The following is a 26,303-nucleotide window of genomic DNA, read 5'->3' on the forward strand; positions in this document are numbered from 1 at the left end:
CGCCTGACAGGCTCTTCCCTTCCAGCCAGTTGGCGAGACGGAGGTGGCGATCCTTCATGGTCCGCTCCGACATGTTCCCACAAAACGCACAGTCCTTCTCTGTGTGCGTCTTGTCCTCATGGAGACAGAGGCATAATGAATGCTCGTCCTCCTTGAAAACATTCTGAAGCTGGCATCCAGGGCAGGTCCTGAACAGCTTCCCGGGCGTCGAGCTTCCTTTCTCCTGGGCCATGTCCGGTAGGCCTCGGAATTTCTTGAATCCTCCAAAAGCATAACTCGACGAAATTTTTACCCTTGAGGGGCGTAGAAAACTCCGAAACGGATCCCCGTTGATCGGATGTAGAAACGGTGGAGCTTGAGGCTCTATTTAACCGAAAAATGAGAAAGATCTCCCGAAAAAGCGCAAAAACGCAGCAAAAGCTCGAGAGCTACAGCACGAGGACTCCCAACACTTGAACGTGCGGTAAAAATCTGAGGATGGCTGCCAGAGGCGGGGCTTAGGGAGAGGGCAGTCATTGGCTGGGGCAGTATGACCCAGAGACCAGTGATTGGTTACTACTAAGAAAGACCGATCAGAAGCGACACCGATACTGATACTGATTTTTTCTATACAGAGGATTCCCGGCCTGACGGGGAATATTCATGAGCATGTGAATCCATGCCAGACCCCATGCTGGAGAAGGGTACCATTTGACTGCTTCATGAGTATTTAGACAAAGGGGATACTATGTAACCCCTCCAGCACTCCAATGTAAGATGGTGTGTGCTGGGTCTAGGATGGAGAGACTAGTAAAGTCAATTTCACTTTACATTCTCTGGGAAACAGTAGTTTATCCCAGAGAAGGTATTTAAACCTTTGGGAAGTCTAAAAGATCTCCCTGTGTCACTGCACTGAGGGTGCTGTGAAACACATGAAAATATGATGATGCCTATGGAGTTATCTTAAAACTCCATAACCAAAAGAAATAAACACAGAAAACAAACAGAATTAAAAAGTACACAGTGCCAAAGTTCAGCAAAAGAGCTGGGGGGTCTCTAAGGAAGAGAGGAATTACCACATTTTGAGAATTCTCCCTAAAAAGGGGTGATGAGGAACACATGGGAGGACCATCCAATCGAAAGAAAGTTACCAGTGCTAAGTAACTTGTTCTTCAAATGGGGGGGCGTGGCTTGGACGCCATGTGAAAGGACGTGCCTGAACGGGAGCTCCCGTTGATCCGAACATTATCCGGCTGAATCCGCGCAACGGCCGCTACGATGTGGCATAGACGGTGATGACTGTAAATGCGAGGCTCGGCTGCACATTTGGATGCATTTTCATACGGGATTGTGCAGCGCTTGTGTACTTAGGAGCCGCGTGAAGTTTTGGGGCCGGAGCTTCTCCGGCAGACAAAATGGCTGCCGTCGCTTGATGTTGGGACAAAGGATCGGGGACCGGGATTCTGGAGGCGATTCCCTCAGTTCACGTTCAGCGCGATCCAGCGAGAGCAAGCCTGACTGGAGGTAGCCGAAACTGTGTGGCGACGGGGGGACATAGTGCCCCCAGGCCTGGGGCCTCAGCGAGATCGAAGGGACGCTCCTGATCGAAGACATGTCGAGCAAGCTCCTGAGGGCGAAGAATAAACAGCCCACGCTCGACGAATTTGCCAAGACATCGCCTGGCACCGAGGGGATCAGGAGCAAAGAGAAGGCCCAGCCCAAGGAGATGGCCGCAGGAGGAACGAACCAGGAGGTCCTGGCAGCGATCGCTGATCTGAAGGCGACATGGGAGACCAAACTCCAACTTGCGGTGGCCGAATTGAAAACTGCGATGGAACTTCAGGTCGGGGCGGTACAGGAGGATGTGAACCTTCTGAGGCAAGATGTGCGAACCCTGGCCGAGCGCACAGAGACCCTGGAGAAGGAGATGGGCCCGACTGTGGCGGAATGCACCGCGCACAAACGAGAGATCCATGCCCTGGTGCAGAGGGTAGGCAACCTGGAAAGCAGGGCTGAAGAGGCAGAAGGTCGGGCCCGCAGAAACATCCGGATTGTGGGCCTACCGGAGGGAGCTGAGGGCCAGAATCCCACAGATTTTATCGAGACTTTGCTGCTGCAGGAGATCACCGGAGGTGCCCTAACGCAGGGATTTGCAGTGGAGAGGGCACATAGGGCCCTGATCAGAAGGCCACCGCCGGGTAATCCGCCCAGGCCTGTGATCGCCAAGATCCTCAACTACAAAGACCGGGAGAAGATTCTGGAACATTTTCGTAAAGGGGGCACCATACGGCGAGGGGAGGCGACCATCACTGCTTACCCCGACTAGACTCTACAAGTGCAGCGCAGTCGGATGAACTTTGGGGCGGTCAAAAGGCGCCTGCGGACGGCCGGTTTTAAGTATATGTTACTCTATCCAGCCAAACTTAAGGTCTTCTTCAAGGCTAAGACGCTGTTTTTCGACACCCCTGAGGAGGCCATGGAAAGGCTCGATGCGCAGAACTGCCCTCAGGAGCCTGATGAGCAGATGGCGGACGGAGCAGGGAGAGTTAAGTGAAACGGGGGGCCCGGCGGATTTTGAACATTTGGACTGGAATATAGTCTTTGCCACTTTGTGATGGGGATGCACTTTTTAACTGTTTCGAACATGGTCCGCGTGCGCGGATATAAATGTGTAGGGGGCATCCGAGGGCCGTTTTATTCGTACCCCAGTGTGTGGTTAGGTTAGTCACTGTGTGGGGAGTGACACCCTGTCGGGTTCTCTACACGGGCCTCCGAAGAGAACCGAACACGGGGATGCCTGAGATCCAGGGATGGAGCTGGGCAGTTGGTTGGGTTAGGGGGGTGGGGGGTGTTAGTTGTTATGTGAGCCTGGGGAAGAAACTGAGAAGGGATGTAGTCGGGACTGGGGGGAGGCGATCAGACCAGAGGGGGAAGTGGGAGCTACGGATAAACCATGGGAGACCTTAAGGTATTGACATGGAATGTTAGAGGGTTGAATAGCTACCTGAAGCGTAATAAGGTCATGTTGTATTTGAAGAGGCAGAGGATAGACGTGGCCTTGTTACAGGAGACGCATTTGACACGGGATAAACTTGAAATGGTGCGGAGAAAATGGAGGGGGACAGTGGTTGGATCCACATTCTCTGCGTATGCCAGGGGTGTGCTGGTTTGGGTTGCACCACATGTCCCGTTCAAGCTCTTGGGGGAGGTTGTGGAGTCGGACGGGCGGCTGGCCATGGTTCGGGGGATTGTGGAAGGTAGAGTTGTCTGTATCATAAACACTTATGCGCCCAACCAGGACACAGCGACTTACTTTAAGACACTGTGCGCGAGACTCGGTGAAGGGTTGGGGAGCACAGTAATTTGGGGTGGAGACTTTAATTGTGTGCTTAACCCCAGGGAGGACAGGTCGGATGACAAAATGGTTAGGCCCAGCCCAGCGGCCAAGGTGTTGCAGTCGCTGCTAACGGATCTAGGCCTGGTAGATGTGTGGAGAGCGAGACACCCGGGTGGGAGGCAGTATTCGCACTATTCGGCTCCGCACCAACTGCACACGAGGCTCAACTACTTTTTTGCCACTCCAGACATTCTTACGGAGTGTGAACAGATTGACTACAAGGCGAGGGTCCTCTCGGACCACTCGCCCCTAATCATGCATTGGCGGCTGCGACCCCCATGTGCACGGATCCCAACATGGCGCCTTCGGGCGGAGGCGCTACGGGATCCGGTATTCAAGGAGGACATGAGGGAGGAGATAGTCGCGTACTTTGAGTCGAATACAGGGAGTGTCAAGTCGGCTGGTACTTTGTGGGAGGCTTTTAAGGTGGTGATGAGGGGAGTTGCTATCGCGAAGTCCAAGGGATTAATGGGCGGAATCCTGACCGACCTGCGAGAGGCCGAGATCGAGCTGGAAAAAGAATTGGAGAAGGGTGGGACCGATATGGAAGTAGTTACTGAGCTGCAGCAGCGGTGCTCTGGGCATTGGGACAGACTTTGTAACCTGAATTATACGAAGTACATTGAGAGGTTGCATGCGGGTGGGGACAAGACAGGCAGGCTCCTCGCTTGGCTATATAAGAGCGAAACCCCTAGGGCTCCGATCCGATCGGTCATCACCGAAGGGGGTGCGGAGATTGATACGCAAGAAGGGGTAAATGGGGCATTCGCAGAATACTATCAAACATTGTATGAAGATCGGGAAGGGGGGAGCCGAGAGGAGATAGATGAAGTACTTGGGGATATAGGCCTGCCCAGAATCAGCGATGAAGAGCGGGAGGAGATGGATGCTCCGATCACTCTGGAAGAGCTCAGAGAGATAGTGCGACAGCTGCCCACTTGCAAGGCCCCGGGGGCGGACGGGTTCCCCAGCGAGTTTTATAAGGCGTATGGGGAGGAGGTACTCCCACCCATGCTGGACATGTTTAATGAGGCGTTTGAGCTGGGACAGCTACCAGAATCACTCAGGGAAGCGGTCATAGTGCCACTCCCCAAGCACAATACACCGGGACACGGTTGCGGCTCCTATCGACCCTTGTCGATGCTGAACCAGGACAGCAAGATCCTAACAGCTGTCTTGGCGGCTAGAATGAGGAGAGTGATAGGCAAGCTGATTCACCCTGACCAGACGGGCTATGTCCCGGACAGGAACATTACCCACAACCATAGACGCCTACACAGAGTGGTCGAATGGGGATGTAGCAAAGATGGCGAAATGGCGATAGTGGCGCTGGATGCGGTCAAGGCGTTCGACTCTGTTCGTTGGCCGTGGCTGTTGGCGGCATTGGATCACTTCGGAATGGGGCCAGGGTACAGGAGGTGGGCCGAATTATTATATAGCGCGCCTCTAGCCAGAGTTCGTACGGGGGCAGTAGTGTCGGATAGGTGGCAGTTAGGTAGAGGCACCAGGCAGGGATGTCCTTGGTCCCCAATGTTGTACATCCTGGCCCTTGAGCCCTTGGCAATTTACCTCCGGCAACAGTATGACCCGGTGGGCATAGAGGTGGGGGGGGAGAGCCATCTGATATCCCTGTATGCCGACGATATGCTGTTGTACCTCCAATACCCTGAAGAGAACTTGCAATATGTCTTGGAGGTGATGGAGAGGTTTGCTTGGCTTTCTGGCATAGCGGTCAACCCTCGGAAATCCACTCTGTTCCCGTTGGGCGGCTATGTGGGGATACCGGCTGAGAGATTGCCAGTATTGCGAATCCCATGGGCGACAAGCACCTTCCGGTACCTTGGCATAGACGTATACCACACGACCGGGGAGGAACACAGGCACAATACTGAATTGGCAGTGGGGAGGATCGAGAAGTGCATGAGGTTTTGGGAGAAACTACCCTTAGCGATGATGGGCCGGGGTGCTATGCTTAAGATGGTCGTGCTACCTAGGCTGCTGCATTATTTCAATAACATCCCATACATGATACCCAAGGGGTTTTTTGCTAGACTACATAGGGTATGTAGAGATTTCTTATGGCAGGGCACGCGTAACAGGGTCGCATTGTGGAAATTGCAGAAGGCTTATGAGAAAGGCGGCGTGAGGCTGCCGAACTTTGAGGCCTACTACGTGGCAGCGCAGCTGCAGTACGTGGCCAAGTGGCTTTCGGACGACGAAACCCCGGAACATAGACTGTTGGGTAAGGACTGCTCCCCCTTCTACCTGCGAGAGATTATTTGGGTATCCAGCACGTGGATGAGGGGGCGTCCTAAGATGATAGCGTTGGGCAGGAACATGTGGCGAAGAGCCTGCCGGATGATGGGGGATCCCCTGCCGTGCATGCCGCAGCTGCCGCTGGTGGCCTTGGCAAGGGAAGACGGACAGCTTAGGGCCATCCTGCGAACATACTGGGAGTCAGTGGGGCTGGTCACTTTGGGTGACATTTGGCAGGATGGGGCCTTGGCGGAGTTCGCAGATCTAGAGGCGGGGGCGGGGCTGCATGCGGGGCAATACATGACGTTCCACAGAGTGGTCAGGGAGGTCCGGAGCACTTGGCCCGAGACCGTATTGGCTGACGAGCCGGATGCAACGCTGGAGATTATGTATGACGCATCCGAGGGCGGGCATGAGGTCTCCAGGCTGTACGAGATGCTGATGGCAAAGGTTGGGAAGTATTTGGGGTACCTGAGGTTGGAATGGGAAACAGAGATGGGGGCCCCGATGGCGGATGGGCAGTGGGAGCGCGCCCTGGGGTACCACAAAAAAGTATCGAGGAATGCCAGGTTTAAACAGATACAACTATATATTACGCATAGGGCATACATGACCCCCCTGAGAATTTCCAGATTTCGAGACGCTGGGCGCCAGGCGTGTCCCAAGTGTAACACAGAGAACGCTGATATGATTCACATGTTCTGGGCCTGCCCTGTGATTGCAACCTACTGGAGTGAAGTGGCGCAGAAGCTGGCAGGGAGGGGCATTGTACTTAAGATAGATTCGGCCTGGGCCTGTTTGCTTGGAGGGTATCCTAGGGCGCGCAAGCTTCGGCACGTGGAGAAGCTTAAAGATTTGGCTTATGTACTTGCCAAACGCAGAATAGCCATGGGTTGGAAGAATTGTCAGAGGCCACGGGTGGAGGTATGGTGGCGTGACCTCCAGAAATGGGCTGCCGCCGAGACGACAGCATGGTGGGAGGCCAGCAGGACGGGAGGGGAGGAAGGGGCGAGCTCCCTCACGGCATGGAAGGTGCTATTGGCTGAACTGTTTAGTACGGGGTCGACCTCGGCTGGATCTGAGAGCGACGGAACCCCACCACACGGAACGGACAATGATGGTGGACAACCTACAGGCTCATAGGGGGGAGGGAAGGGGATTGTCAAGTTAATTCTGTTCTGTTTTTTCTTTATTTTCTTTTTCATATCTGTTGTTTGGCCTTTGTTGTGGCTTGATGTGTTCTATTTATGTTCTGTTGCACTGTGTGGTTGTAATAAAATAAAATACATTTTAAAAAAAAAAACTTGTTCTTCAAATGGATTGTGTCCTCCCACATATTTCTCATCTTATAATAGATTCCCAATGCAGTAATAATTGGGTGGTGGGAGTACAAATTATATTTTGTTTTAATTGTGGTCATGGACTGAATGAAAGACCGCTTTTGCAAATTGACCTTCCTGACTGGAAGATGAATCCAGGCAGTAATGTCTCACAAACGTGTGAATAGACGACCAAGTGGCTGCTGAACAAATGTCTTTGATTGGGACACCTCTTAGAAGAGCAGCAGAGGTTGCCATGCACCTTGTTGAATGTGCTCTTAAGCCTTCCGGCGGGTCTTTGCCCGCTAAACTGTAACATTCCTCAATAGCCAGGCTGATCCATCTGGATATGTTTTCTTGTGTAACAGCTAAACACAATTTAGGGCTAGAATAGGCAATTAATAATAATAATAATAATAATTGGTAATTTTGACGAAATTTAGCCATTCTTGATATGTAAAAACAGAGCCCTTTTCGGGTCCAGTCTATGAAATCTTTCCTCCCCTTTTCCAGGATGAGGAGGAGGGTGGACAGTTGGGCAAATAATTTGCAACAAGTGGAAGTCAGAGACTACCTTAGTTAGAAAGAAGGTTTCATCCTGAGAACAACCTTGTCTTTATAGAAAACCGTATGTGAAAGTTTACAGGAAAGACCCTGCAACTCGCTTACCCTGCAGGCTGACGTTATTGCAATGAGGGTTAACAGTCTTAATGGGCATGAGTGTATAGGCTCAAAGGGAATGCATATTAGACATTTTAACAGCAGGTTAAGATCCCATATAGGGAATTTGAAAGGTACTGGTGGAAACACATTAGTAAGACCCTTTAGACCCTTTAGGAAATGTACAATCAGAGGGTTCCTAATATAGAAATCCTCCTCTGAAAAGCACTTAAAAATAGATGGCACAGCCTGATAACTTTATTGTTCCAATCTGGAGCCCCACATTCGCCAAATGTAACAAAACAGAAAGCACCATAGGTGTGTCACACAAAGGGATCCACATTCTTATCCCTGTTCCAGCTGCTGAATTTTTTCCAACGACAGCTGTAGAAAGATTTAGTTGCTGGCCTTCTGGCCAAAAGCAAGATATCCATTACGTCATCCGGGAGGTCCCAATAATTGTACCTCAGCTTCTCCGAAACCATGCGTGAAGACCGAGTGTATTGACCTATGGATGGAGAACCCAACCCTCTGCTTGCGAAAGAAGGTCCTTTCTTTGTGTAATACGTATTCGAGGGCAGATTGACATGTCCAGAAGGTCTGGGTACCAAGTCCACCTGGTCCAATCTGGGGCAATTAGGATCATGGGATTCCCAAACTTTCTCAACCTCCTGATCACGTGAGGAATGACGGGGACTGGAAGAAACGCATACAGGAGTGGAAATTCTCAGTCCACTACGAACGTGTCCCCTAGAGCTCAGTTTGGGGGAAACTCCCTGGAGCAGAACAGCTTGCACTTCTGGTTGACACTGTTGCAGAACAGATCCACTTGAGAACGGTAAAGATCTCTTGAAGGACTTCCTGAGTTCGTTCCCACTCGTGGGAGACTGTGCTCTGTCTGCTCAGAGCGTCCGCCGCCTTGTTCTACTCACCGGCTAGGTGAACTGCCAATAGAGGGATTCCTTCTTCAAGTGCCCAGAACCAGAGCAGCATTTCTTCTCTGCACAGGGGTAGTGACCCTACACCACCTCTCTTGTTGAGGTACTATATGGCCACTGTGTTGTCAGTCATTATCAGGACATTCTTTCCCCGCACAGAGGGCAGAAAGGCCTTCAGCGCTAGTCCGATTGCCCTCAGCTCCAAAAGGTTGATGTGCAGTTTGGACTCCAATGGGGACCAACGACCGCTGATTGTTAGCTCGTTGGCGTGGGCTCCCCACCCAATGAGTGACTGAGGCGTCCGTCACTACTGTTCTCTCCGGCCATGGCTGCCAAAAAGATTCTCCCTCGAGAAAGTTGTCCTTGCAAGCCCACGACAGAAGATCCAGAGAGACTCTGCTCAGAACTTTCTGATGGTCTGACATTCTGCCTGAGAATTGTGACCACTGAGTCCTGAGAGCCCATTGGAATGATATGATTCTGAGACGAGCCTCTGGCACCAAAAAAATGCATGAAGCCATGAGTACGAGCAACCTCAACAAAAAATAGAAATCGAAGGCTGGAAGATGATGGGTACTCTGGAATTTGGTGACAATCTACAGAAGGTTTAGCTGTCACCTCAGGTAGGGAAGCTTTCCCTGAGGAAGTATCTAGGACTGCTCCAATAAATTGGAGTCTTTGAGATGGTATCATGTGGGACTTCTTGTACTTGAGGGAGAATCCCAGTCTGTGAATAGAGTGGCAGGTTACGCTGAGATGTTCTTGGGCCTGTTCGGGGGAACAAGCCCTGATCAGCCGAGTCTAGGTAGGGGTAGACATGATTCCCACCCTTTGCTGAGACTCGCTGTCACCACCGCCATGAGTTCGGTGAAAAGCCTCGGGCGCAGGCCAGCCCGGATGGCAGAATTTGAAACTGATCATGAGAACTGCCAACCGCGATCCTCAGGTACTTTCTGTGCTTGAAATGGATAGGCACATGAATGTAACCATCCTGAAGGTCCAATGACACCATCCAGTCTTGGAGTTGGAGAGCCTTAAGGATTTGGGAAAGGGTAACCATCTTGCACTTGTCCTTCCTGAGGAACTTGCTCAGGTTTCTTAATTCCAAGATGGCTCTCAATACTCCATCCTTTTTGGGAATCAAAGTATGCAAAATACCAACCCTTGTTCCTTTAAGACACAAGTGCCTGTTCCATAGCACCTTTCTCTAGCAGGGTCAACATTTCCTGCACAAGGAGCGGTTCTGGAAATCTGAAAGAGTTGATCCCTGGTTGATGACCCTGAGGCCTTTTTTTTTAAAAAAAAGGAAGGCAGTAATCCTGGGCTACAGTTTCCAGTGCCCAAGCATCCTTTAGATGCTGAGTAAGTCTGCCTCCTACCGGATCCTTGCGAGTCAAGGCCTCAGTGGTTTTGAGGCAGCTGAAGCAGCGACTGAGGGTAAAACTGCTGCTGCTTGGGTTGGCTTAGCAACCACAAGGGAGCTTTCTCTGACCTCTTTGGCCGGCTTGTCCTCTTCCTCTTCCAATTGAGGAATAGAATCGAAAGCACTTACCCCTCCAAGAAGATGTACCGCAGTAGGGGTGTTGAGGCGGTCTACTGGCGGCGCTAAGGGATTTAGCCGCCGCTTTCGAGGTCTGCAGCTTTTCCAAACTCATGAGCCTTGCTGCCAAACAGCCTTGAGATGTTGAGGACTCTAGACTTCCCCAACCACATAAACCTGCGTAACACTGTGCTAGTTGCCATAGATCTGCTGATGCTGTCTGCAGTAACCAGACCTGACTGGAGGCATTCACCCATTACCTCCTTACCATCCTTGATTGCCAGGAAGCCATCTTGTTCTTTGCCTTCTGGGATGTGGTCAGCCGCCATAGCTACGCAGTCCCACAAGGTAAACGTAAACCTTGACAAAAAGGTACAAGTTGCATTAGTTGACTTTAATGCCATACTGCCAGCAGTAAATATTTTTCTCACCCAGGCATCCACTCTTATCCCAATCAGGAGGGATGGCTGGGTATGCTGACTGCTTGGCAGATGTAGCACCCTGAACCACCAAAGTTTGTTGTTGGATGTTTTGTCAAGTACTCTGGGTCGCTGGTGGATGGTCTATATTTTCTAGCAAACATTGTATTCACTGCAGCCGTAGTCTCTGCTGTCTCCCAATTTTCCAAGACCCTTTTTTGTAGTGCTGTGTGAAATGGCAAAATTGGATCTTTTTGGGGACCCTGATTCAAAATATCTGTCAGGTCATCCTGCTCAAAGGAAGGAGTAGGCCTGCTTCAACCTAAACTCTCCATCAGCGTACTGTGTTTTCTATATGAAAATACAGCGAGGTCAGTAGGATCTGTTTTTCCAAATTCCAGTTCAGGAAAAGGTATCAAAACCACTGGCCGACTGGCGTTTAAGTCTTTTCATCTAGACTCTTCAGAGATAAATTCATCTGGCACATTGGGTGTGCCATATTGTAACCCAAATGGTGTTGTATTAAAGCTCTCCATACATGGATGGTATAGATTTTTAAAACAAATCTCGGTTGGGCAAAGGTTTGAAAACCTTTTCCTGGGTTACCACTGGCTTTGACAATTTCTAAGTAATCGTCTACTAAAAGTCGCTTTTGTCCGAGTCATCTTCGATACTGGTGTCGACGGCTCCGACACCAACTGTGTCTGAAAAGGCGTCAAGGACTTCTTATGCTTCTTCGAAGGAACCCTCGATGGACTGGATTCCTGACTTATCGTAGCCCTCAACCATTTCTCCTCGGATCGAGATTTTGCTCAATGCAGTACCGGCTCAGTTTCGAAGATTTCGTCTTCGACTTCCCTTTGTAGTCTTTATGCGGATCGACAGGGGCATGGGCTTTCTGCTTGCCCTTTGAGGGGGTCGGCCGCATTCTCAAAGATTTTGAGCATTACCAAACGCATCCCATTTTGCTACCTTTACGCTCACTTCGAGCATTTTCGATCATCGCCTGACGGGATTTACAGCCGGAGGTACGGTGACTGGTACTAAGGCACCACAGACATATGCAGTGGGGGGTGGTGATGAACATCTTCGATCCACAGTTTTTGCACTTCTTGAAGCCAGTCTTAGGCATTGATGGAGACAACGGGGGAAGACATTTACGTAGATCGTAAATAACTATCGAAAGTCCACAGAGGAACAGAAGTGCGCTGTAATTCTTTGATGTGTTAGCTCCGAAGCCAATGGGCGCTTCCTACGCTACTTATACCAATGATGACGTTGACAGTCGAACAGATGCCCTCGAGGGACATAGATGAGACAGCACACAGCGTCCCCTGTTGAAAAAAAATTCCAAAGCAGCTGAAGCTGGAAGGTTAATTAATATAAGATAATACATGGGAGGACACAAGCCATTCGAAATAGAATTTTCAAATGAAAGAAAGCAAGTCCAGTGAAAAGTAGACAGATACAAATAAAAATCAGCTGCATGTTTACATGTATTTTTACATGTATGTTTACATGTACTACAAAAGCAGTCGGCACATACGTGAAACACAAAAAACAGAACTCTCAAGCCACTTTCTACGGTAAACAGCTGGATAAATTCATTAAGGAATTTCTAAAGCGTTATATGGTTATGGTCAATATTTTTTTAATACAGCTACATAATATTGTATAGAAGTGTTACTGTCTGTAGAAGCTGAGCTAACCGCAAATCAGTCTACAGCAGACATCGAAGTAGGCCATAAAATACATTTTGATTGTCGTTAAGATTAGAGGTCTTCTATGGACAGAAATCGGGCCTTCTTATGTCTGTTGCCTCTTCAATAAGCAGCAAGTAAACAAAGCAAGTATCTTACATCTTTAGTGTGAGCACTGATGTAGTTTGCCGTTTCAGAGTCGTCCGCACACTTTGTGAGCCACTTTCGAATGGTAGCACAGTCTGTGGGCGCATGATACATCTGTCGGCATTTGAAACTGTAAATAAAAAATAAAAAAAACGTATTACGCAAGTCATCATTTATGAAGTTTCCCATCACAGAAGTTTAACAAACATGAAACTCTAATGCAAGCAATGATAAATATTTCAAATATTGAGAGTCCCACACAAATTCATTTGATCAGATGTTAAAAAAAAGTCTAGAAATAGCAAATAAATTTGCTTAGCAAAAGCACAAAGCTCATTTCTATTTTAAGGGCGTCACACGCTCACACCAGAATAAAACGACCCTTTACAGAAATGAGGCCAAGAGTCTATCTTGTAAGGAAAACAATTTTTTTTTTTTTTTACAGAAATGAGGATGGGGCAAAGAACTCTGCTGCCTGAACGGTCTTCTTTCTCTCATCCATTCCTTTCTCCTGCCACAGTGATGCCAGGCAGGGGTTTATATGGTAGATCAAAACCAGTATTTTTTGTTTATGAGGGAACCGTGTTGTAATAGGGCGAGAGCAGTATAAAGCATATGTGAAACAAGGACTACCCATTTCTCCTGCATTTCGTCAGTGTTAAGACCACACAGTAACACAGATGACTTAAGTCATCATGTAACTAACAGACTCAAGGCTTTTGTGATTATATACAGGAAACTTGTTTAAATTAAACAATAGTTTAATCATTACAACATATGTTTAAAAATATAATTGACAACATGGTTATGACCAATGCAAAAAAAATGTTTTTCCAAGGGTCAATATACAAAAAAACGCAGACTCGCTTTCTCATTGTGTCATCTGGTCATGAGTTCTACACCGATAAAGAAGTTTTTTTCCCCAGAAAAAATGGGGCTATGTTGTTAAACACCTTTAAAGAGCAGATGAAAAACTCGGAGAACAGTCGGGTATTCACACAATGTAAGGTCTTATTCTGATAGGACTTTTAACATCAATAAACATGAATAGTCTCTTTCCATTTGGTAGTCTGTTTACCTATTTCTCCACAACACAAATGCATATGTAATTCTCTTATACCCCTATCTCTTCATTGTTGTTCTATGTCTCTTTGAAGAACTAGATGTCTGTTACGTCTATATTCCTAATTCAAAATGGATGTTTTTTAAAATGATGTGTCGACAAATAGGTTTTCCCGATGTTTTCTAGGAGGCCTTCGTCAGGACAGATGATTCTTTTGATAAGGCTTTTAGTCTTCTAACCCTCAATATGACGTGCTCTACAAATATTAAAACAGACAGTACGTTGAATTAGTTAGCTGGTAAATGTAATTAAAAGATAGCATTGGTCGCTGGTGAGTCTAATCTACTAACCTTGTTGGGTAGTCTGGAACAGGGACAGTTTTCTTATAGTGGTCTCATTTAATGGGGCCGATGTTTTGAACTGTTGGAAAAACATACAAGGTATCTCTTTAATTATAATGTAGAACTATTTCTTCTATAAATGTTGTAATTTGCCATTATGTCTGCCTGATTTCTTATGGGCATTTTGAAATACCTTATTGGATCGATGAGCGCCCAACTGTCACTTAATATATCATGCTGGCTTGCTTCTCTTTGGATACATTTCCTATAGTTTGAACAAAAGGAGCATTTACTTCTCAGACTAACATACACATGGTATGACAACAGTTGGTTCATGGTTACTTGTCTAGCTAGATCAGTTACGTAACCTTCAGTATCACAGCATCCATACATTAACTGTATATTCGCTTATCTAAGCATTATTCCTCTATTTGATTTTTTTTGTCTATTGCTGTGTAGTATATACAATCTTTATTCTAACTTAAATTGGTCTTACCCTGAGGTAAGACTAATGTTTTAACCAAATTCCTGTATGTATTCTATCTGTGGCCACATATGGGTCATATCATGAAACTCTCACAATGTACACAAGAATTAAATTCCTAACCGTATGCGTCTTGTCCACAAACTTACCAGTGACCAATGATGGTCATCAGTAATACATAATCTTTATAGAGACATCTGTTTACTTTCCTCACACATAGGGTCATGGCTTAAGGACTACCACTTGCCATGGTTTCTATTTGATGCGTTAGTTTCGGGATTGTACAGCATGCTATGCTGGTACTGGGGAACCAAGATCATCTTCCCTCACATTCAAAGCGTGTCCAAGCAAAACCGTACCTTTTTCACAACGAGATTCGGTTTTCGTTGCTTCCGGGTCTTTCTGCCGTGATCGGGCACGCTTTGATCACAGCGCACCATGTATCAGCTAGTCACTCGCTTCAATGCGACTCATGAGAGATACTCGAACTAGAAAGGAGACTAACTGAAAGAACGGTTCAGATCTCCCATCTTAGTTATTGTGTCATAGTGACTATGGATTAATGTTCCTAATTTACCAAACTTGATTTGGTAAATTACCAAATCAACCCATCAAGTTAGCAAACCAACCCATCAAGGTATCTGCAAAAGCAATGTAACAATACTATTTATAATTTCAAGTATCTTCAGTTTGCAACTCTGTGCGGTTGCGACCCCTATATAGGACCAGTCACTATTCAATTATTTGATGTTGGAATAGATTCTAAGGTTAATCAAAAAAGGCATCACTCATTCTGTCCTGTAGGTGTACTTGTCTCGGTGCAAAATTGTTACAGTTGCCCTACATTTAGGGGTGATGGTTCTAAAAGAACAGGCTCCATTCTATGGCTGAATTCAGGCAATTCTTTACGCTGTCCAATTTCTGGATCCATTTTTGTTCCAGCCTTTACACTGTTTGTTCAACAAGATCGATGTTCACATATGCGTTGATGCACAGGTCTTTTTGATTGCCTATGTTTTGCCTATGTACCAAAGATTGCAAGGGCATCATATACCGGCCATGTGGTCTTGCAGTTTGTGAATTTGTTCAGGTTCATGTCACATACCGAGCATTGTCCGTGTTAGGGAGAATTCTCATAAATGTGCTAATTCCCTTCACCTTAGAGACCCCCAGCAACTGTGGCTGGAATGAAAGGGAGAAAACTGTTTAAAAGGCGAGTTTCTTGGACTGGAAAGCAGAGTCGACCACTGGAACAAAAGAATCGAAGATGAGCTAGAAGAGGACGGCTGCTGCAAGTCCTGGACCGTTGGTTTGCCCGATGAAGCCCTGCTGCAGGTCCGAATTGCCAAGTTCATCTCGACAGAACAGAGAAGCCCTTTCAAGGACGACTTCTTCCTTTGAGTCAGTGGGATCAATCAACTCATAAGCCACCTGGATACCATTTTCAGAGCTGGTTAGGATTAACCAGGGGGAAGGACAACAGCTTGTGTGCTTGACAACAGCTACTCGAACCGAAGAGCTTTCATTTTGCCAGCTTGTTTGACCAGTCCCCGTGCAGTGCAGGAGTCCCCAGACGTCCTCCCTCTTGTCCCCACGACTGAGGCTCAGGAACAGAGATCTGCAGGAACTGCCAGGAATCGACGTCTTCAGCTGCATCTTTTCTTCATGTTAAGGTACTGTGCCAACCCGACAGAGAACTTGCCTCTAGCGGTGTAAGTTTGTGAAACCTTCCCAACTTGCAAGCCTAATCAGCTTGTGACCCAAAATGATTCTTTCGTACAAACTACTTCTGAGAATTTGGCAAAGACTTTACCGTTTACTACAAGAACTGCCCTTTCCTATCCAAGACACTAGTCCATTGATTTTGGCCTAGGCCTATTGAACTGAATCGTGTCCTCTAGTGAACTGAAACTATTTACACTGTCTAATCTAAGAAAGTATTTGTGATCTAATCTATTAACTTGTGCCTTTGCCCTCCTATTTAAATTACTGAAATGCTATTTTGCTCCTATTTCAGGAGAGCCTCATTTTCTCAGAGACGTATTGGTTTGGTGTTGAAGTATATTTGTGTATGATATTGGGTTGCCTCCTTCTAGTGAATGTTTTCTAAATGATTGTGTAATAAATGTATAAGTGTTTTACCAAGAAACCTGGAGTATAAGTGTCTACTTGAACCACTGATTGTAAGACATCTGTGTAATCTCTTGTACTGCTCACATTCCCTCTTGAGATAAGCCTGGCTGCTCAGCTCGCTACCACAAACTGTAGTACAGACGTATACCAAAGTTTGGTTTTGCTTACACATGCAGTACTAATTCTATGTGGGGGTCCCAGAGGGTACTGCATGCAATTCTGCCTAACAGTCCGCATTTATGATGACCTATTACAGACGGTAATGCCCACAATGTAGTTTGAGAAAAAACAACATGTATTACAACATATGGTCATTTTAGCACTGCAATGAAAAAAAGCATACTAAAACATTGGCAACTTGTCAACACCCCTGACTTCAAGTCTCCTAAACCAAGATTTGCATTAAAAAAAAAAAAACCTTAAGAAAATGTTGGTACATACTTACAAAGATGAACAAAAGTTGAATAGCCAAACCACATTGTGGCCATTACTGCCTGTAACAGGTCATCATAAATGCGGACAATGCTCAGTATGTGACATATTGATCTATACCACATTAAATGGAACCTGAACGAATTCACGAACTGCAAGACCACATGGAAAGGAAAGATTTCATATTTAAATGTAATTTTCCCTCCATGTGTCAACCCCCGAACTTTTTGCTGCTGTTTTACACCCCGATCTAACCTTTGCCAGAGAAGCGCCGCACTCCTCCGGGCTTTCGTTCAATTCTTATGGGGAAACTGACATGCCCTTAAGACAGTCAGCACTGGGAGACTTAATTTCCCTTAGTCCTTTCCTCATGTTGCAGCTTTTGTGCAACATGTAACAAGAGTGCAATGCAACTTACTTTACCGCACTCTAGTCTTTCCAAAGTCCCTAAAAACTCGCTGGACTTATGAACTGTGCAGGTGTGTCACAGACAGGACTGGTGGCAGCTATCGTTTATCTTATGTTTTGAACCCTTTTTTGCCATATTATCCGCCCTTACCGCGTTTGGCACGAATAGCGTTTTTGTCCTGTCCTTTGGCCCTCTTGCCCCTTCACCTTCACCTTCCCCTTCCCCTTCCCCAGACCGAGCCGACCCGGGTCAGTCCTTATTTGGTCATGCACTTTCCCGCGAAACCCACAGCTTTCGCGGGCTTCTGCATGCCTTGTGTGTGTTACTCCAGGAAGTGGGCTGGGATGTCTGTTCCCAATACACATCCTGGGTCCCAGGAGTATCCTTAATGCCTGGGACCACCAGGGTCCGTGATTGGTCCACGTATGGAGTGCATGTTTGTAAGCAGATCTCCCATTGGGTCGTCTCCGTTTTGGCGCGAAGGGAACATTGGATAAGAGGAGGCTGAAAACACCACTACCATGTCGATCTCCTGAGTTCACACCGAACAAGGGATAAGGAGCCAAGTATCCTGCAACAAGAAGCCGAGTCGAGGAACTGGTGGTGACCCGCTGGAAGGTTTGGCACCCTGAGCCCGCTGTCGTCCTGCGAGACCCCTCTGCATCTGATCGGCCTAGAAGGCCTGCAAAGGCGCTTCGTCCCATTGGAATGGTGGGACCAACTATTCTCGGCACCTTCATCAAACCCTGCAAGTAAGCCTCTTTGGAAGTGTCCCTGGGCCAACCAGTGGGCTGACCAGTGGGCTGACAAGCTTACACGGGACGTTTGCTCTGTCACCGCCGCTATTTCGGGGAAGCCCTTAAAACTTGGCCTATTGCTAGCTCTGTGTCCACGGCACCCTCACACCGAATTCCGTACACTTGGCATTCCCAGGTCCGAAGTGAGACGAGCGCGCCCGGAACAGAGTAAACATGGTTGCCGTGCCTGTGCACGTTCGCTGCATTTGTGACCCCCCCTTGACCCTGAATCCTGCTACCGCGGAATCTACACCATGTCGAGACGTCCCAATTGTCGCATCCGAACTTGCCAGCAACGTGAACTGAACTGGCGAAGTCTGGGTTTGCCTGCGTCGGGGACTGGTGAGTAGTCCATACCCCAACCGGTGGACCCTAGCGCAGGAACCCATTTCTTTTCTACCGCTGTTGCGAAATAGCGACTCTATCCCGCACTCTCACCCTGCCTCTGCCCACAAGTGGAGGCCTTGCTTGAGTAGTGGGGACTTGTTCTTCATCGCTTCATTCACCTTCCTGAACTGTCCGAGACCCTTGAAGAGACCCTATTTTGTCCATTGGCACAAGCGCGTGCATGTACTATTGAGCATAAGGCGCCTCTCTTCGAAGGACTTGGACTGCCTCCTAGGCGTATTTCTGATATCAAACTGGGTCTAACGATTACTTGCACTGCCCGTTATCCTCACCATCTAGGTGGTCTACATATTCCGTGCTCCTAACTCCTTAGACCCCTCGGTCTTGTATATATATTGTATTGATTGTGATGTGTTGGCTTACTTTAGTATTATTGTGATTCTTTGCTATGGTCGATGTTACAAAGGCCTTGTAATAAATGTGTCTATATTTTTAATATTACACCTGTCTGGAGTAATTTGTAAGTGCCCTTGCTTTGTGTGCTCATTGTGGGCTTTCAGTCACCCTCACCCCTCTTGAGACTTAGGCTTGACCACTGCCATCGCTACCCTGATTGGGCTGGCTTCTCCAGAGGTTACCCAGAAATCCATCTTAACATATGGTATAAGATGCCCTTGCAATCTTTGGTACATAAGCAAAACAAAAAGACGTGTGCATCAACGCATATGTGAATATCAATCCTGTTTAAAAAACAGTGTACCGGATCAACACTTGGTAGATCACTATGTGCACAAGAAGCATACATATACAGATTTTAAATGGTTTGTGATTTAAACTGTTAAAGCAAGAACCTGAGTAGGTGACATAGACTTGGAACAAAAAAGGCTGGAACAAAAAAGGATGGAGAAATTGGACAGCGTAAATAAATAGCCTGAATTCTGCCATAGAATGGAGCCTGTTCTTTTAGAAACATCACCCCTAAATATAGGGCAACTAACAATTTTGCACCTAGACAAGTACACTTACAATACAGAATATATGAGTGCTGCCTTTTTTGACTAACCTTAGCATCTATCCCAACATCAAATAATTGAATAGTGACTGGTCCTATATAGGAGTTGCATCCGCACGGAGTTGCAAACTGAAGATACTTGAAATTATAAATGGTATTGTTACATTGCTTTTGCAGATACATTGATGGGTTGTTTTAGAAGTAAATAAAACAATATATGTGACAATAATGGTAAATCCGAAGAAAATTCATATGTACACTGTTTTGTTTTGTATTGTGTAATAGACTTATTCTTGAGAAAGACGTTAATGAACGACCTTTTCAAAAGATTTAAACATCATGGTTTCACTATTGATATAAAATAAAAAAGACAAATTTTGTCAGAAGTAAATATTGTAAACATCTATGTTACACGAGATACAACCATGGCAGCATTCATTTTGCAGGTGTTTGAGTAACAAAAATTAACAAAATGCAGAAAATCAAAATGTGTCTCATGCAACAAGGCATGTATACGAGAAAAACAGTTATGTTGCGTCTATATATAAAATACCAGAAATATGTGATATGAGAAAACGGAAAGCTAGAAATAGATGTAGCGCTAGGCGTGCATGCGAGATGTAAAGAAAAGAAACTATTGTTATATGGTCTGTAAATTTCGGGCACTTATAAAATAGAATTAGCTATTCTTTAACACAAGATGTCCGTGACACTTAAATTAAGTTTGGTAAATTAGGAACACTAATCCATAGTCGCTATGATACAATAACTAAGATGGGACATCTCAACCGTTCTTTCAGTTAGTCCCCTTTCTAGTTCAAGTACGTCATGAGTCGCAATGAAGCGGCCCCTTTAAATAGACGCTCCGTTAGCCAGACGCGAGGGTCTCGCGGATACATGGTGCGCAGTGATGACAGTGTGCATGATCACGGCAGAAAGACCCGAAAGCAACAAAAACTTAATCACGTTGTGAAAAAGGTAAAGTTCTGCTTAGACACGGTTTGAATGCAAAGGAAGAGAATCTTGGTATCCCAGTACTGGTATAGCGTGCTATAGAAACCCGAAAACTGACACATCACATAGAAACCACGGGAAGTAGTAGTCCTTAAGCCATGCCCCCAAGTGTGAGGAAAGTAAACACAGATGTCTCCATAAAGTTAGGAATTTAATTCTTGGGTACGTCACGAGTGTCTCATATGACATGACCCATATGTGGCCACAGATAGAATACATACAGGAATTTGGTTAAAACATTAGTAATACCTTAGGGTAAGACCAATTTGAGTTAGAATAAAGATTGTATATACAACGCTGTAATAAAAGCAACAAAATAAGAGGAATAATGCTTAAATAAGCGAATATACAGCTAATGTATAGATGCTGTCATACTGAAGGTTACGTAACTTATCTAGATAGACAAGCAACCATGAAACAACCGTTGTCATACCATGTGTATGATGTCAGTCTGGGAAGTAAATACTCCTTTTGTTCCAACTATAGGAAATTAATCCTAAGAGAAGCAAGCCAGCATGATATATTAAGTGACAGTTGGGTGCTCATCGATCCAATAAGGTATGTCAAAATGCACATACGAAATAAGGCAGACAATGGCAAATTCCAACATTTATATAAGAAATGTATCTATATTATAATTAAAGAGATACCCTGTATGTTTTTGCAACAATCTAAAACACTGGCCCCATTAAATGAGACCACTATAAGAAAACTGTCCCTGTTCCAGTCTACCAAACAAGGTTAGTAGATTAGACTCACCAGTGACCAATGGTATCTTTCAATGAAGTTTATCAGCTAACTGATTCAATGTATTGTCTGTCTTAATATTTGTAGAGCACGTCATATTGAGGGTTAGAAGACTAAAAGCCTTATCAAAAGAATCATCATCTGTCCTGACTAATGCCTCCTAGAAAACATCGGGAAAACCTATTCAACGATGGGGTTTATCCCATGACAATAGGCCGAAACACAGTGCGTTAACTAATCTTGAAAAACAACCATTTTGAATTAGCAAATGTATAAAAGTAAAAGACATCTAGTAAAAGAGACATAGAACAATAATGAGGAGATAGGGGTATAAGAATTACATATGCATTTGTGTTGTGGAGAAATAGGTTAACAGAGTGCCAAATGGAAAGAGACTATTGATGTTTATGGATGTTAAAAGTCATATCAGAATACAACCTTATATTGTGTGAATACCCGAATGTTCTCAGAGTTTTTCAACTGCTCTTTAAAGGTGTTTAACAACATAGCCCCATTTTTGGGGGAAACAAACCTTCTTTATATCAGTGTAGAACTCATGACCAAATGACGCAATGAGAAAGCCAGTCTGTTTTTTGAATATTAATCCTTGGAAAAAAGTTTTTTTGTATTTGTTATAACCATGTTGTCAATTATATTTTTAAACATATGTTGTAATGATGAAACTATTGTGAAATAAATGAATCAAAAGTTTCCTGCATATAATCACAAAAGTCTTGAGTCTGTTAGTTAGATGATGACATAAGTCATCTATGTGTTACTGTGTGTGGTCTGAACGCTGACGAAATATAGGAGAAAGGGGTGTTCTGTTTCACATATGCTTTATGGGGGTTTATAGGGGGTTATACACTCCTTGCTTGCTGCAGTTGTGTAACTGGATACGGGCATGGCTCCATTCCAAACCGTCCTGCTTCCATACAAGATTACTCCAAAGTCTTCCTTTCTTCATTGTCAGTGATTTCTGTCAGGACATGCTACTTTACATTTTGCTACCTTACAAATAAGCACACTGCAGCCCTGAAGACCTTTGCAAACCTTGAGGCCTAGCCCGAGGAAAAACTTGATTTCTACAACTAATTTGCATTCATTCTATCAATACTCCACTCATTCTACTCCTACTCATGTTTTTATGTGGCCCTATAATCTCATTTAAACCTTATTTTCATAATTCTGCATTGTCTGCATAGAGCAGGTCAAATCTCCTATTCAAAAGACCCTTGATGGACAGTGAACAGCTGTTGAGTGACTGTGGCTGCGAACACCGCAGAGTCTTAGTCCAATTTCAGCACAGGCTTCATTCTTTCTGGGAGAGCTTGCCGCTATCGTGCTAAGATTGTAGAAATGCATAGGATTTCACATTTACAAATGTATTCAGCCCATACTTAATTGTGCTATACATTTAAACAATAAATACCTTTCTTCAGTGCCTGCTTATGTCTGTGTATATGATTATATATGCATTAAAAAAAGCCTTCCCAGTGCCCCCTCCTACAACCATTTTAGCAACTAAAAGAAGTCAAAAGAAGTCTTGCTTAATTCTAAAGCACTTGGGAGTGCGGTAAGACCGTAGTGCCTTCCCAACACTATCTTGAGACAGGAGCAGGAGGGTGCGAAAAACGTGACAGGTGTATCATTGATCAAGTGTATATATTCAAAAATCATATTTAGAGTATATGATTAGAAAAAAAGTGCAAACATATGGGCAAGTTCATTTTAATTGAAAAATAGCACAACAGAAGGAATATAATTGAATGCATTTGAGAGTAACCGTAAACAGAATATAAAAGGGATGTTGCCGAATTGAATGAACATTGATGGGGTCATTTCCAAATAAAAATGTCAGATCTTCGTGATGCGAGCAGACAACGCAGACAACACATACCACAACAATGACATCACTCTGCAGCACCTTGCATATTTCTATATATGCAGCACTGTACTGACATATGCCTGCATTGTCATATCCATTTTTTATTTTGTTTGCAAAATATCCCTTTTGGAGGAGGCAGACGTGTGCATGTTAGTACCCATGCAATCAGCTGAGTAGTGAAAAAGTCTAATGGAAGTGCTCTGCCACGTTTTTGCCTGCTGAGCGAGTGCTGAAAACAGGAAATACAAGATTTTGAAAGGGCAGTCTTGTCAAACAATACCATGCACTCACTCTTTTCCAGGGAGCCTATATACTCAGTGCTGCCACTTTTTTTTTGTACAGGTAAGCAATGGGCAAGGGTTTTGTGCCTTCGGCAGCTGAAATCCACCCGTGCTTACAGCAGAGGAATTGAGACTGCACCCAAGATGTTAGACTGAAATGTCATCCTGCACGGCAGCTTCTAGGCCACAAGTTTTGCTGATTTTCATCAACTAGTTTACCCCGATGAAATTACGTCTCATGAGAAGAAATCTGAACGTCACCCTTAGGAGATCACGATAACGGTTTCCCAAGGAATCCAGTTTTCTTATGTGAATCTATTTGCGGTATACACGCATTTCACCGCAGTATTTTTCATCGCGTGTTTTTTCATCGCCGTTTTAAATGCAAAAAAAACTCATCTTTTTTTGGGGGGGGGTTTGAAAAATGAAATATATGGTTGTGGGTGTAAGGGAATAAAAAAAGGGGGGGCTAACACCCACAAAAAAAACAAAACAAGTTTTTCGAGAAAAAAAAACGGCGATGCAAAAACCTGCGATGAAAAATACCGCGGCGAAATAACGTAGAACCCTATTTGCATAGTCTTTACCAATGAAATTTCACTGCAATTCTTTTCACCAAATTAATGCCACAAAAATGCAGCATGGGTTGTTCGGGTGAGGCAATATAAGATGTAGAGTGAGCAGGTTGTCACAATTTCACAACAAAGTTTTTCGATAAAAAGAACCCATAGAGAAAGTTCTTCTGTAAAAACGCATAGAACCGCTTGTGCCAGCCTTTTTCAATTACATCATACTCTCCACCTGCAGCGTCCCTCAAGGCTCCATCCTCTCATTGTGGCTTTTCAATATCTACCTTGCCGCTATGGCCCATCTGATCTCTTCTTTCTCTCCTCACTTCCAGAGTTTTACAGACGACATGCAGCTCTCTAAGCTTCCACCCTTCCCCCTCCCTAACTGACTGCCCTTCAATCTTGGTACACTGCCAATAATCTCTGCCTTAATGCCAGTAAGACCGAGATCCTTTCCATTGGGACCCCTGCTCTCCTTCCCTCTCCCTCTCCCTCTCTCCCTCTGGCCGCCCTCTATGGGCCCAATCCACTCTCCCTCCTGTGAGGCAAAAAACCTGTGTGTCATCTTTGATTCCTCGCTCTCCTTCTCTCCACACATCAAGGACCTTGCCAAGAAGGCCCACTATCATCTGCACCTCCTCAGAGATATTCTCCCTTTCCTCACCTTCCCCCAGAAACTCAATGTATCTAAAGCTCTCGTCCTTTCTAGGCTTGACTACTGTAACAGCCTATTCCTCAACCTTCCTTCTTCCTCACCTTCAACTAATTCATAATAGGACTGCAGGACTTATTCTTGGCCTTAAGCCCAGGGATCGCATCTCTCAAACCCCAATGTCTCTCCACTGGATCCCGGTTGCTACTAGGATCAAATGCAATACCCTCTGCTTCATCCACATGGCTTTCTTGGAGGCCAGGCGACACCCCATTACATTCCAACTCTTGCTCCCTAAATACCCCTGTGCTAGAGCCCTGCGGTCTGCTGGCCTCAATTCTCTGCAAATCTGTCACTTCTCTAAGCAAAAAGTGGGTATATGTGTCTCCTCTGCAGAAGCCTTGTTAGGGAAGATTGGATGCAGTACCCCGTGGGAGACTGCACCAGCCTTGGTCTCTTGGCAATAGTTAACCCAACCTGGTACAACGTTCTTTCATCGTCAGGCATTTCAAAGCTTGCAGTTTAAACATGCTTGACAGTTCATCGAATTGGGGAGAGGGGGGCAGATAAGTGGTTGGGGGGTTGGGTATAGTTAAAAATAGGTGCACGAGGAGGGGTTTGGGGGGTCACCCCCCGAAAAATAATAAGAATTTGATGAACTGTCAAACGTGTTTAAATTGCAGGCTTTGAAATGCCGGATGAAATGACATAGAACCCCCAACCTTTGGTATAAGCATGTACTACACAAGTAGAGGTAGAGTGACTGAGCAGCCAGGCTTATCGCAAGAGGGGTCAATGTGAGCTGTAGGTTTATAAGAGAGATTCACAGTGACAGGTATTCAAATAAACACTTACTTGCAAGGTCTCTTGATTAAACAATTATTTATTAATTGGACAGTCAGTTGAATAAGCCTTCTTTAGAAGGGAGCAAATAAATGTAACAAACATATACATCAAAATACACACTCACTTTCTTTAAATCGGTAGTTAACAATTTGGGATGGCACACAGACACTTCCTACACCCCGAGGTGACAAATAACTAGGACACTGTGGACATTAATATATCACTGGCACATTTGAAGCAATACTGAGTTTGGTGTCAAAAGGAAAAGATGAGGGAATAAAACAATGGTTAACAAATATCTTAAGCTGGTAAGTACTTTTGAACCCCCAGTGCAAAATAAATTAACCCTTTCCGGGCTACACAAGTTATGGAATGTGTGACTTTTGCTGGGGGATAGTTAAAGGCCAAAGTCAGAGGTTGGAAGTGTCTTTCAGGGAGCCAGGACAGCCGATGTTAATTGAGCAAAGTCTAGGTGAGCTGAAACACTTCTTGAAGTAAAAGGTCTTGCACAATGTTTTAGAAGTCTTCGTAGAAAATGCAATCACTGTTGGGCCACACGCTGGGAGGCTTGTGAGGGGAAAAGCTGCAAGCAACTCTGCAAAAGCAACCAAGACAAGTCTCAACTGAGAGCTAGCAAGACTACACAACCAGAGAGTTTATATTACCTTAGGTCTGAAGAAATTGGTTCCAGCTGGCTTCTGTTACAGTTGTATTATGGCAGATCCTGTTGAGCCTGGGCCTCTGTCGTGGGGACAAGAGTGAGGACATCTGGGGACTCCTGCACTACGGTTTGAAGGTCTGCGGCAGCAATGGGAAAACTTCAGATCAGAGGTACTTCGCGGTTTCAGCTTCTCGTGAATAGCACAACCACAGTTCTCAGATACCTGATGGACTATCCTCGCATCTGGGGTCAAGCACTCTGTTGAGGTGGC

At 45.5% G+C, this 26,303-nt stretch overlaps 1 protein-coding gene across 3 annotated transcripts in view; it reads right to left on the reverse strand.

The window, feature by feature from the left end:
- Nucleotides 1–26,303, reverse strand: part of ARIH2 (ariadne RBR E3 ubiquitin protein ligase 2) — a 676,612-nt gene that overhangs the window by 310,208 nt on the left and 340,101 nt on the right. For all 3 annotated transcript variants that reach the window (XM_069643320.1, XM_069643318.1, XM_069643319.1), the window contains one exon: nt 12,368–12,485. In XM_069643320.1, coding sequence (XP_069499421.1) covers nt 12,368–12,485 — 118 coding nt within the window. The remainder of the gene's footprint in view (nt 1–12,367; nt 12,486–26,303) is intronic.

The sequence above is a fragment of the Ambystoma mexicanum genome, chromosome 2p, assembly GCF_040938575.1.
Source record: "Ambystoma mexicanum isolate Mex_15411 chromosome 2p, UKY_AmexF1_1, whole genome shotgun sequence".
NCBI classification, from domain to species: Eukaryota; Metazoa; Chordata; class Amphibia; order Caudata; family Ambystomatidae; genus Ambystoma; species Ambystoma mexicanum.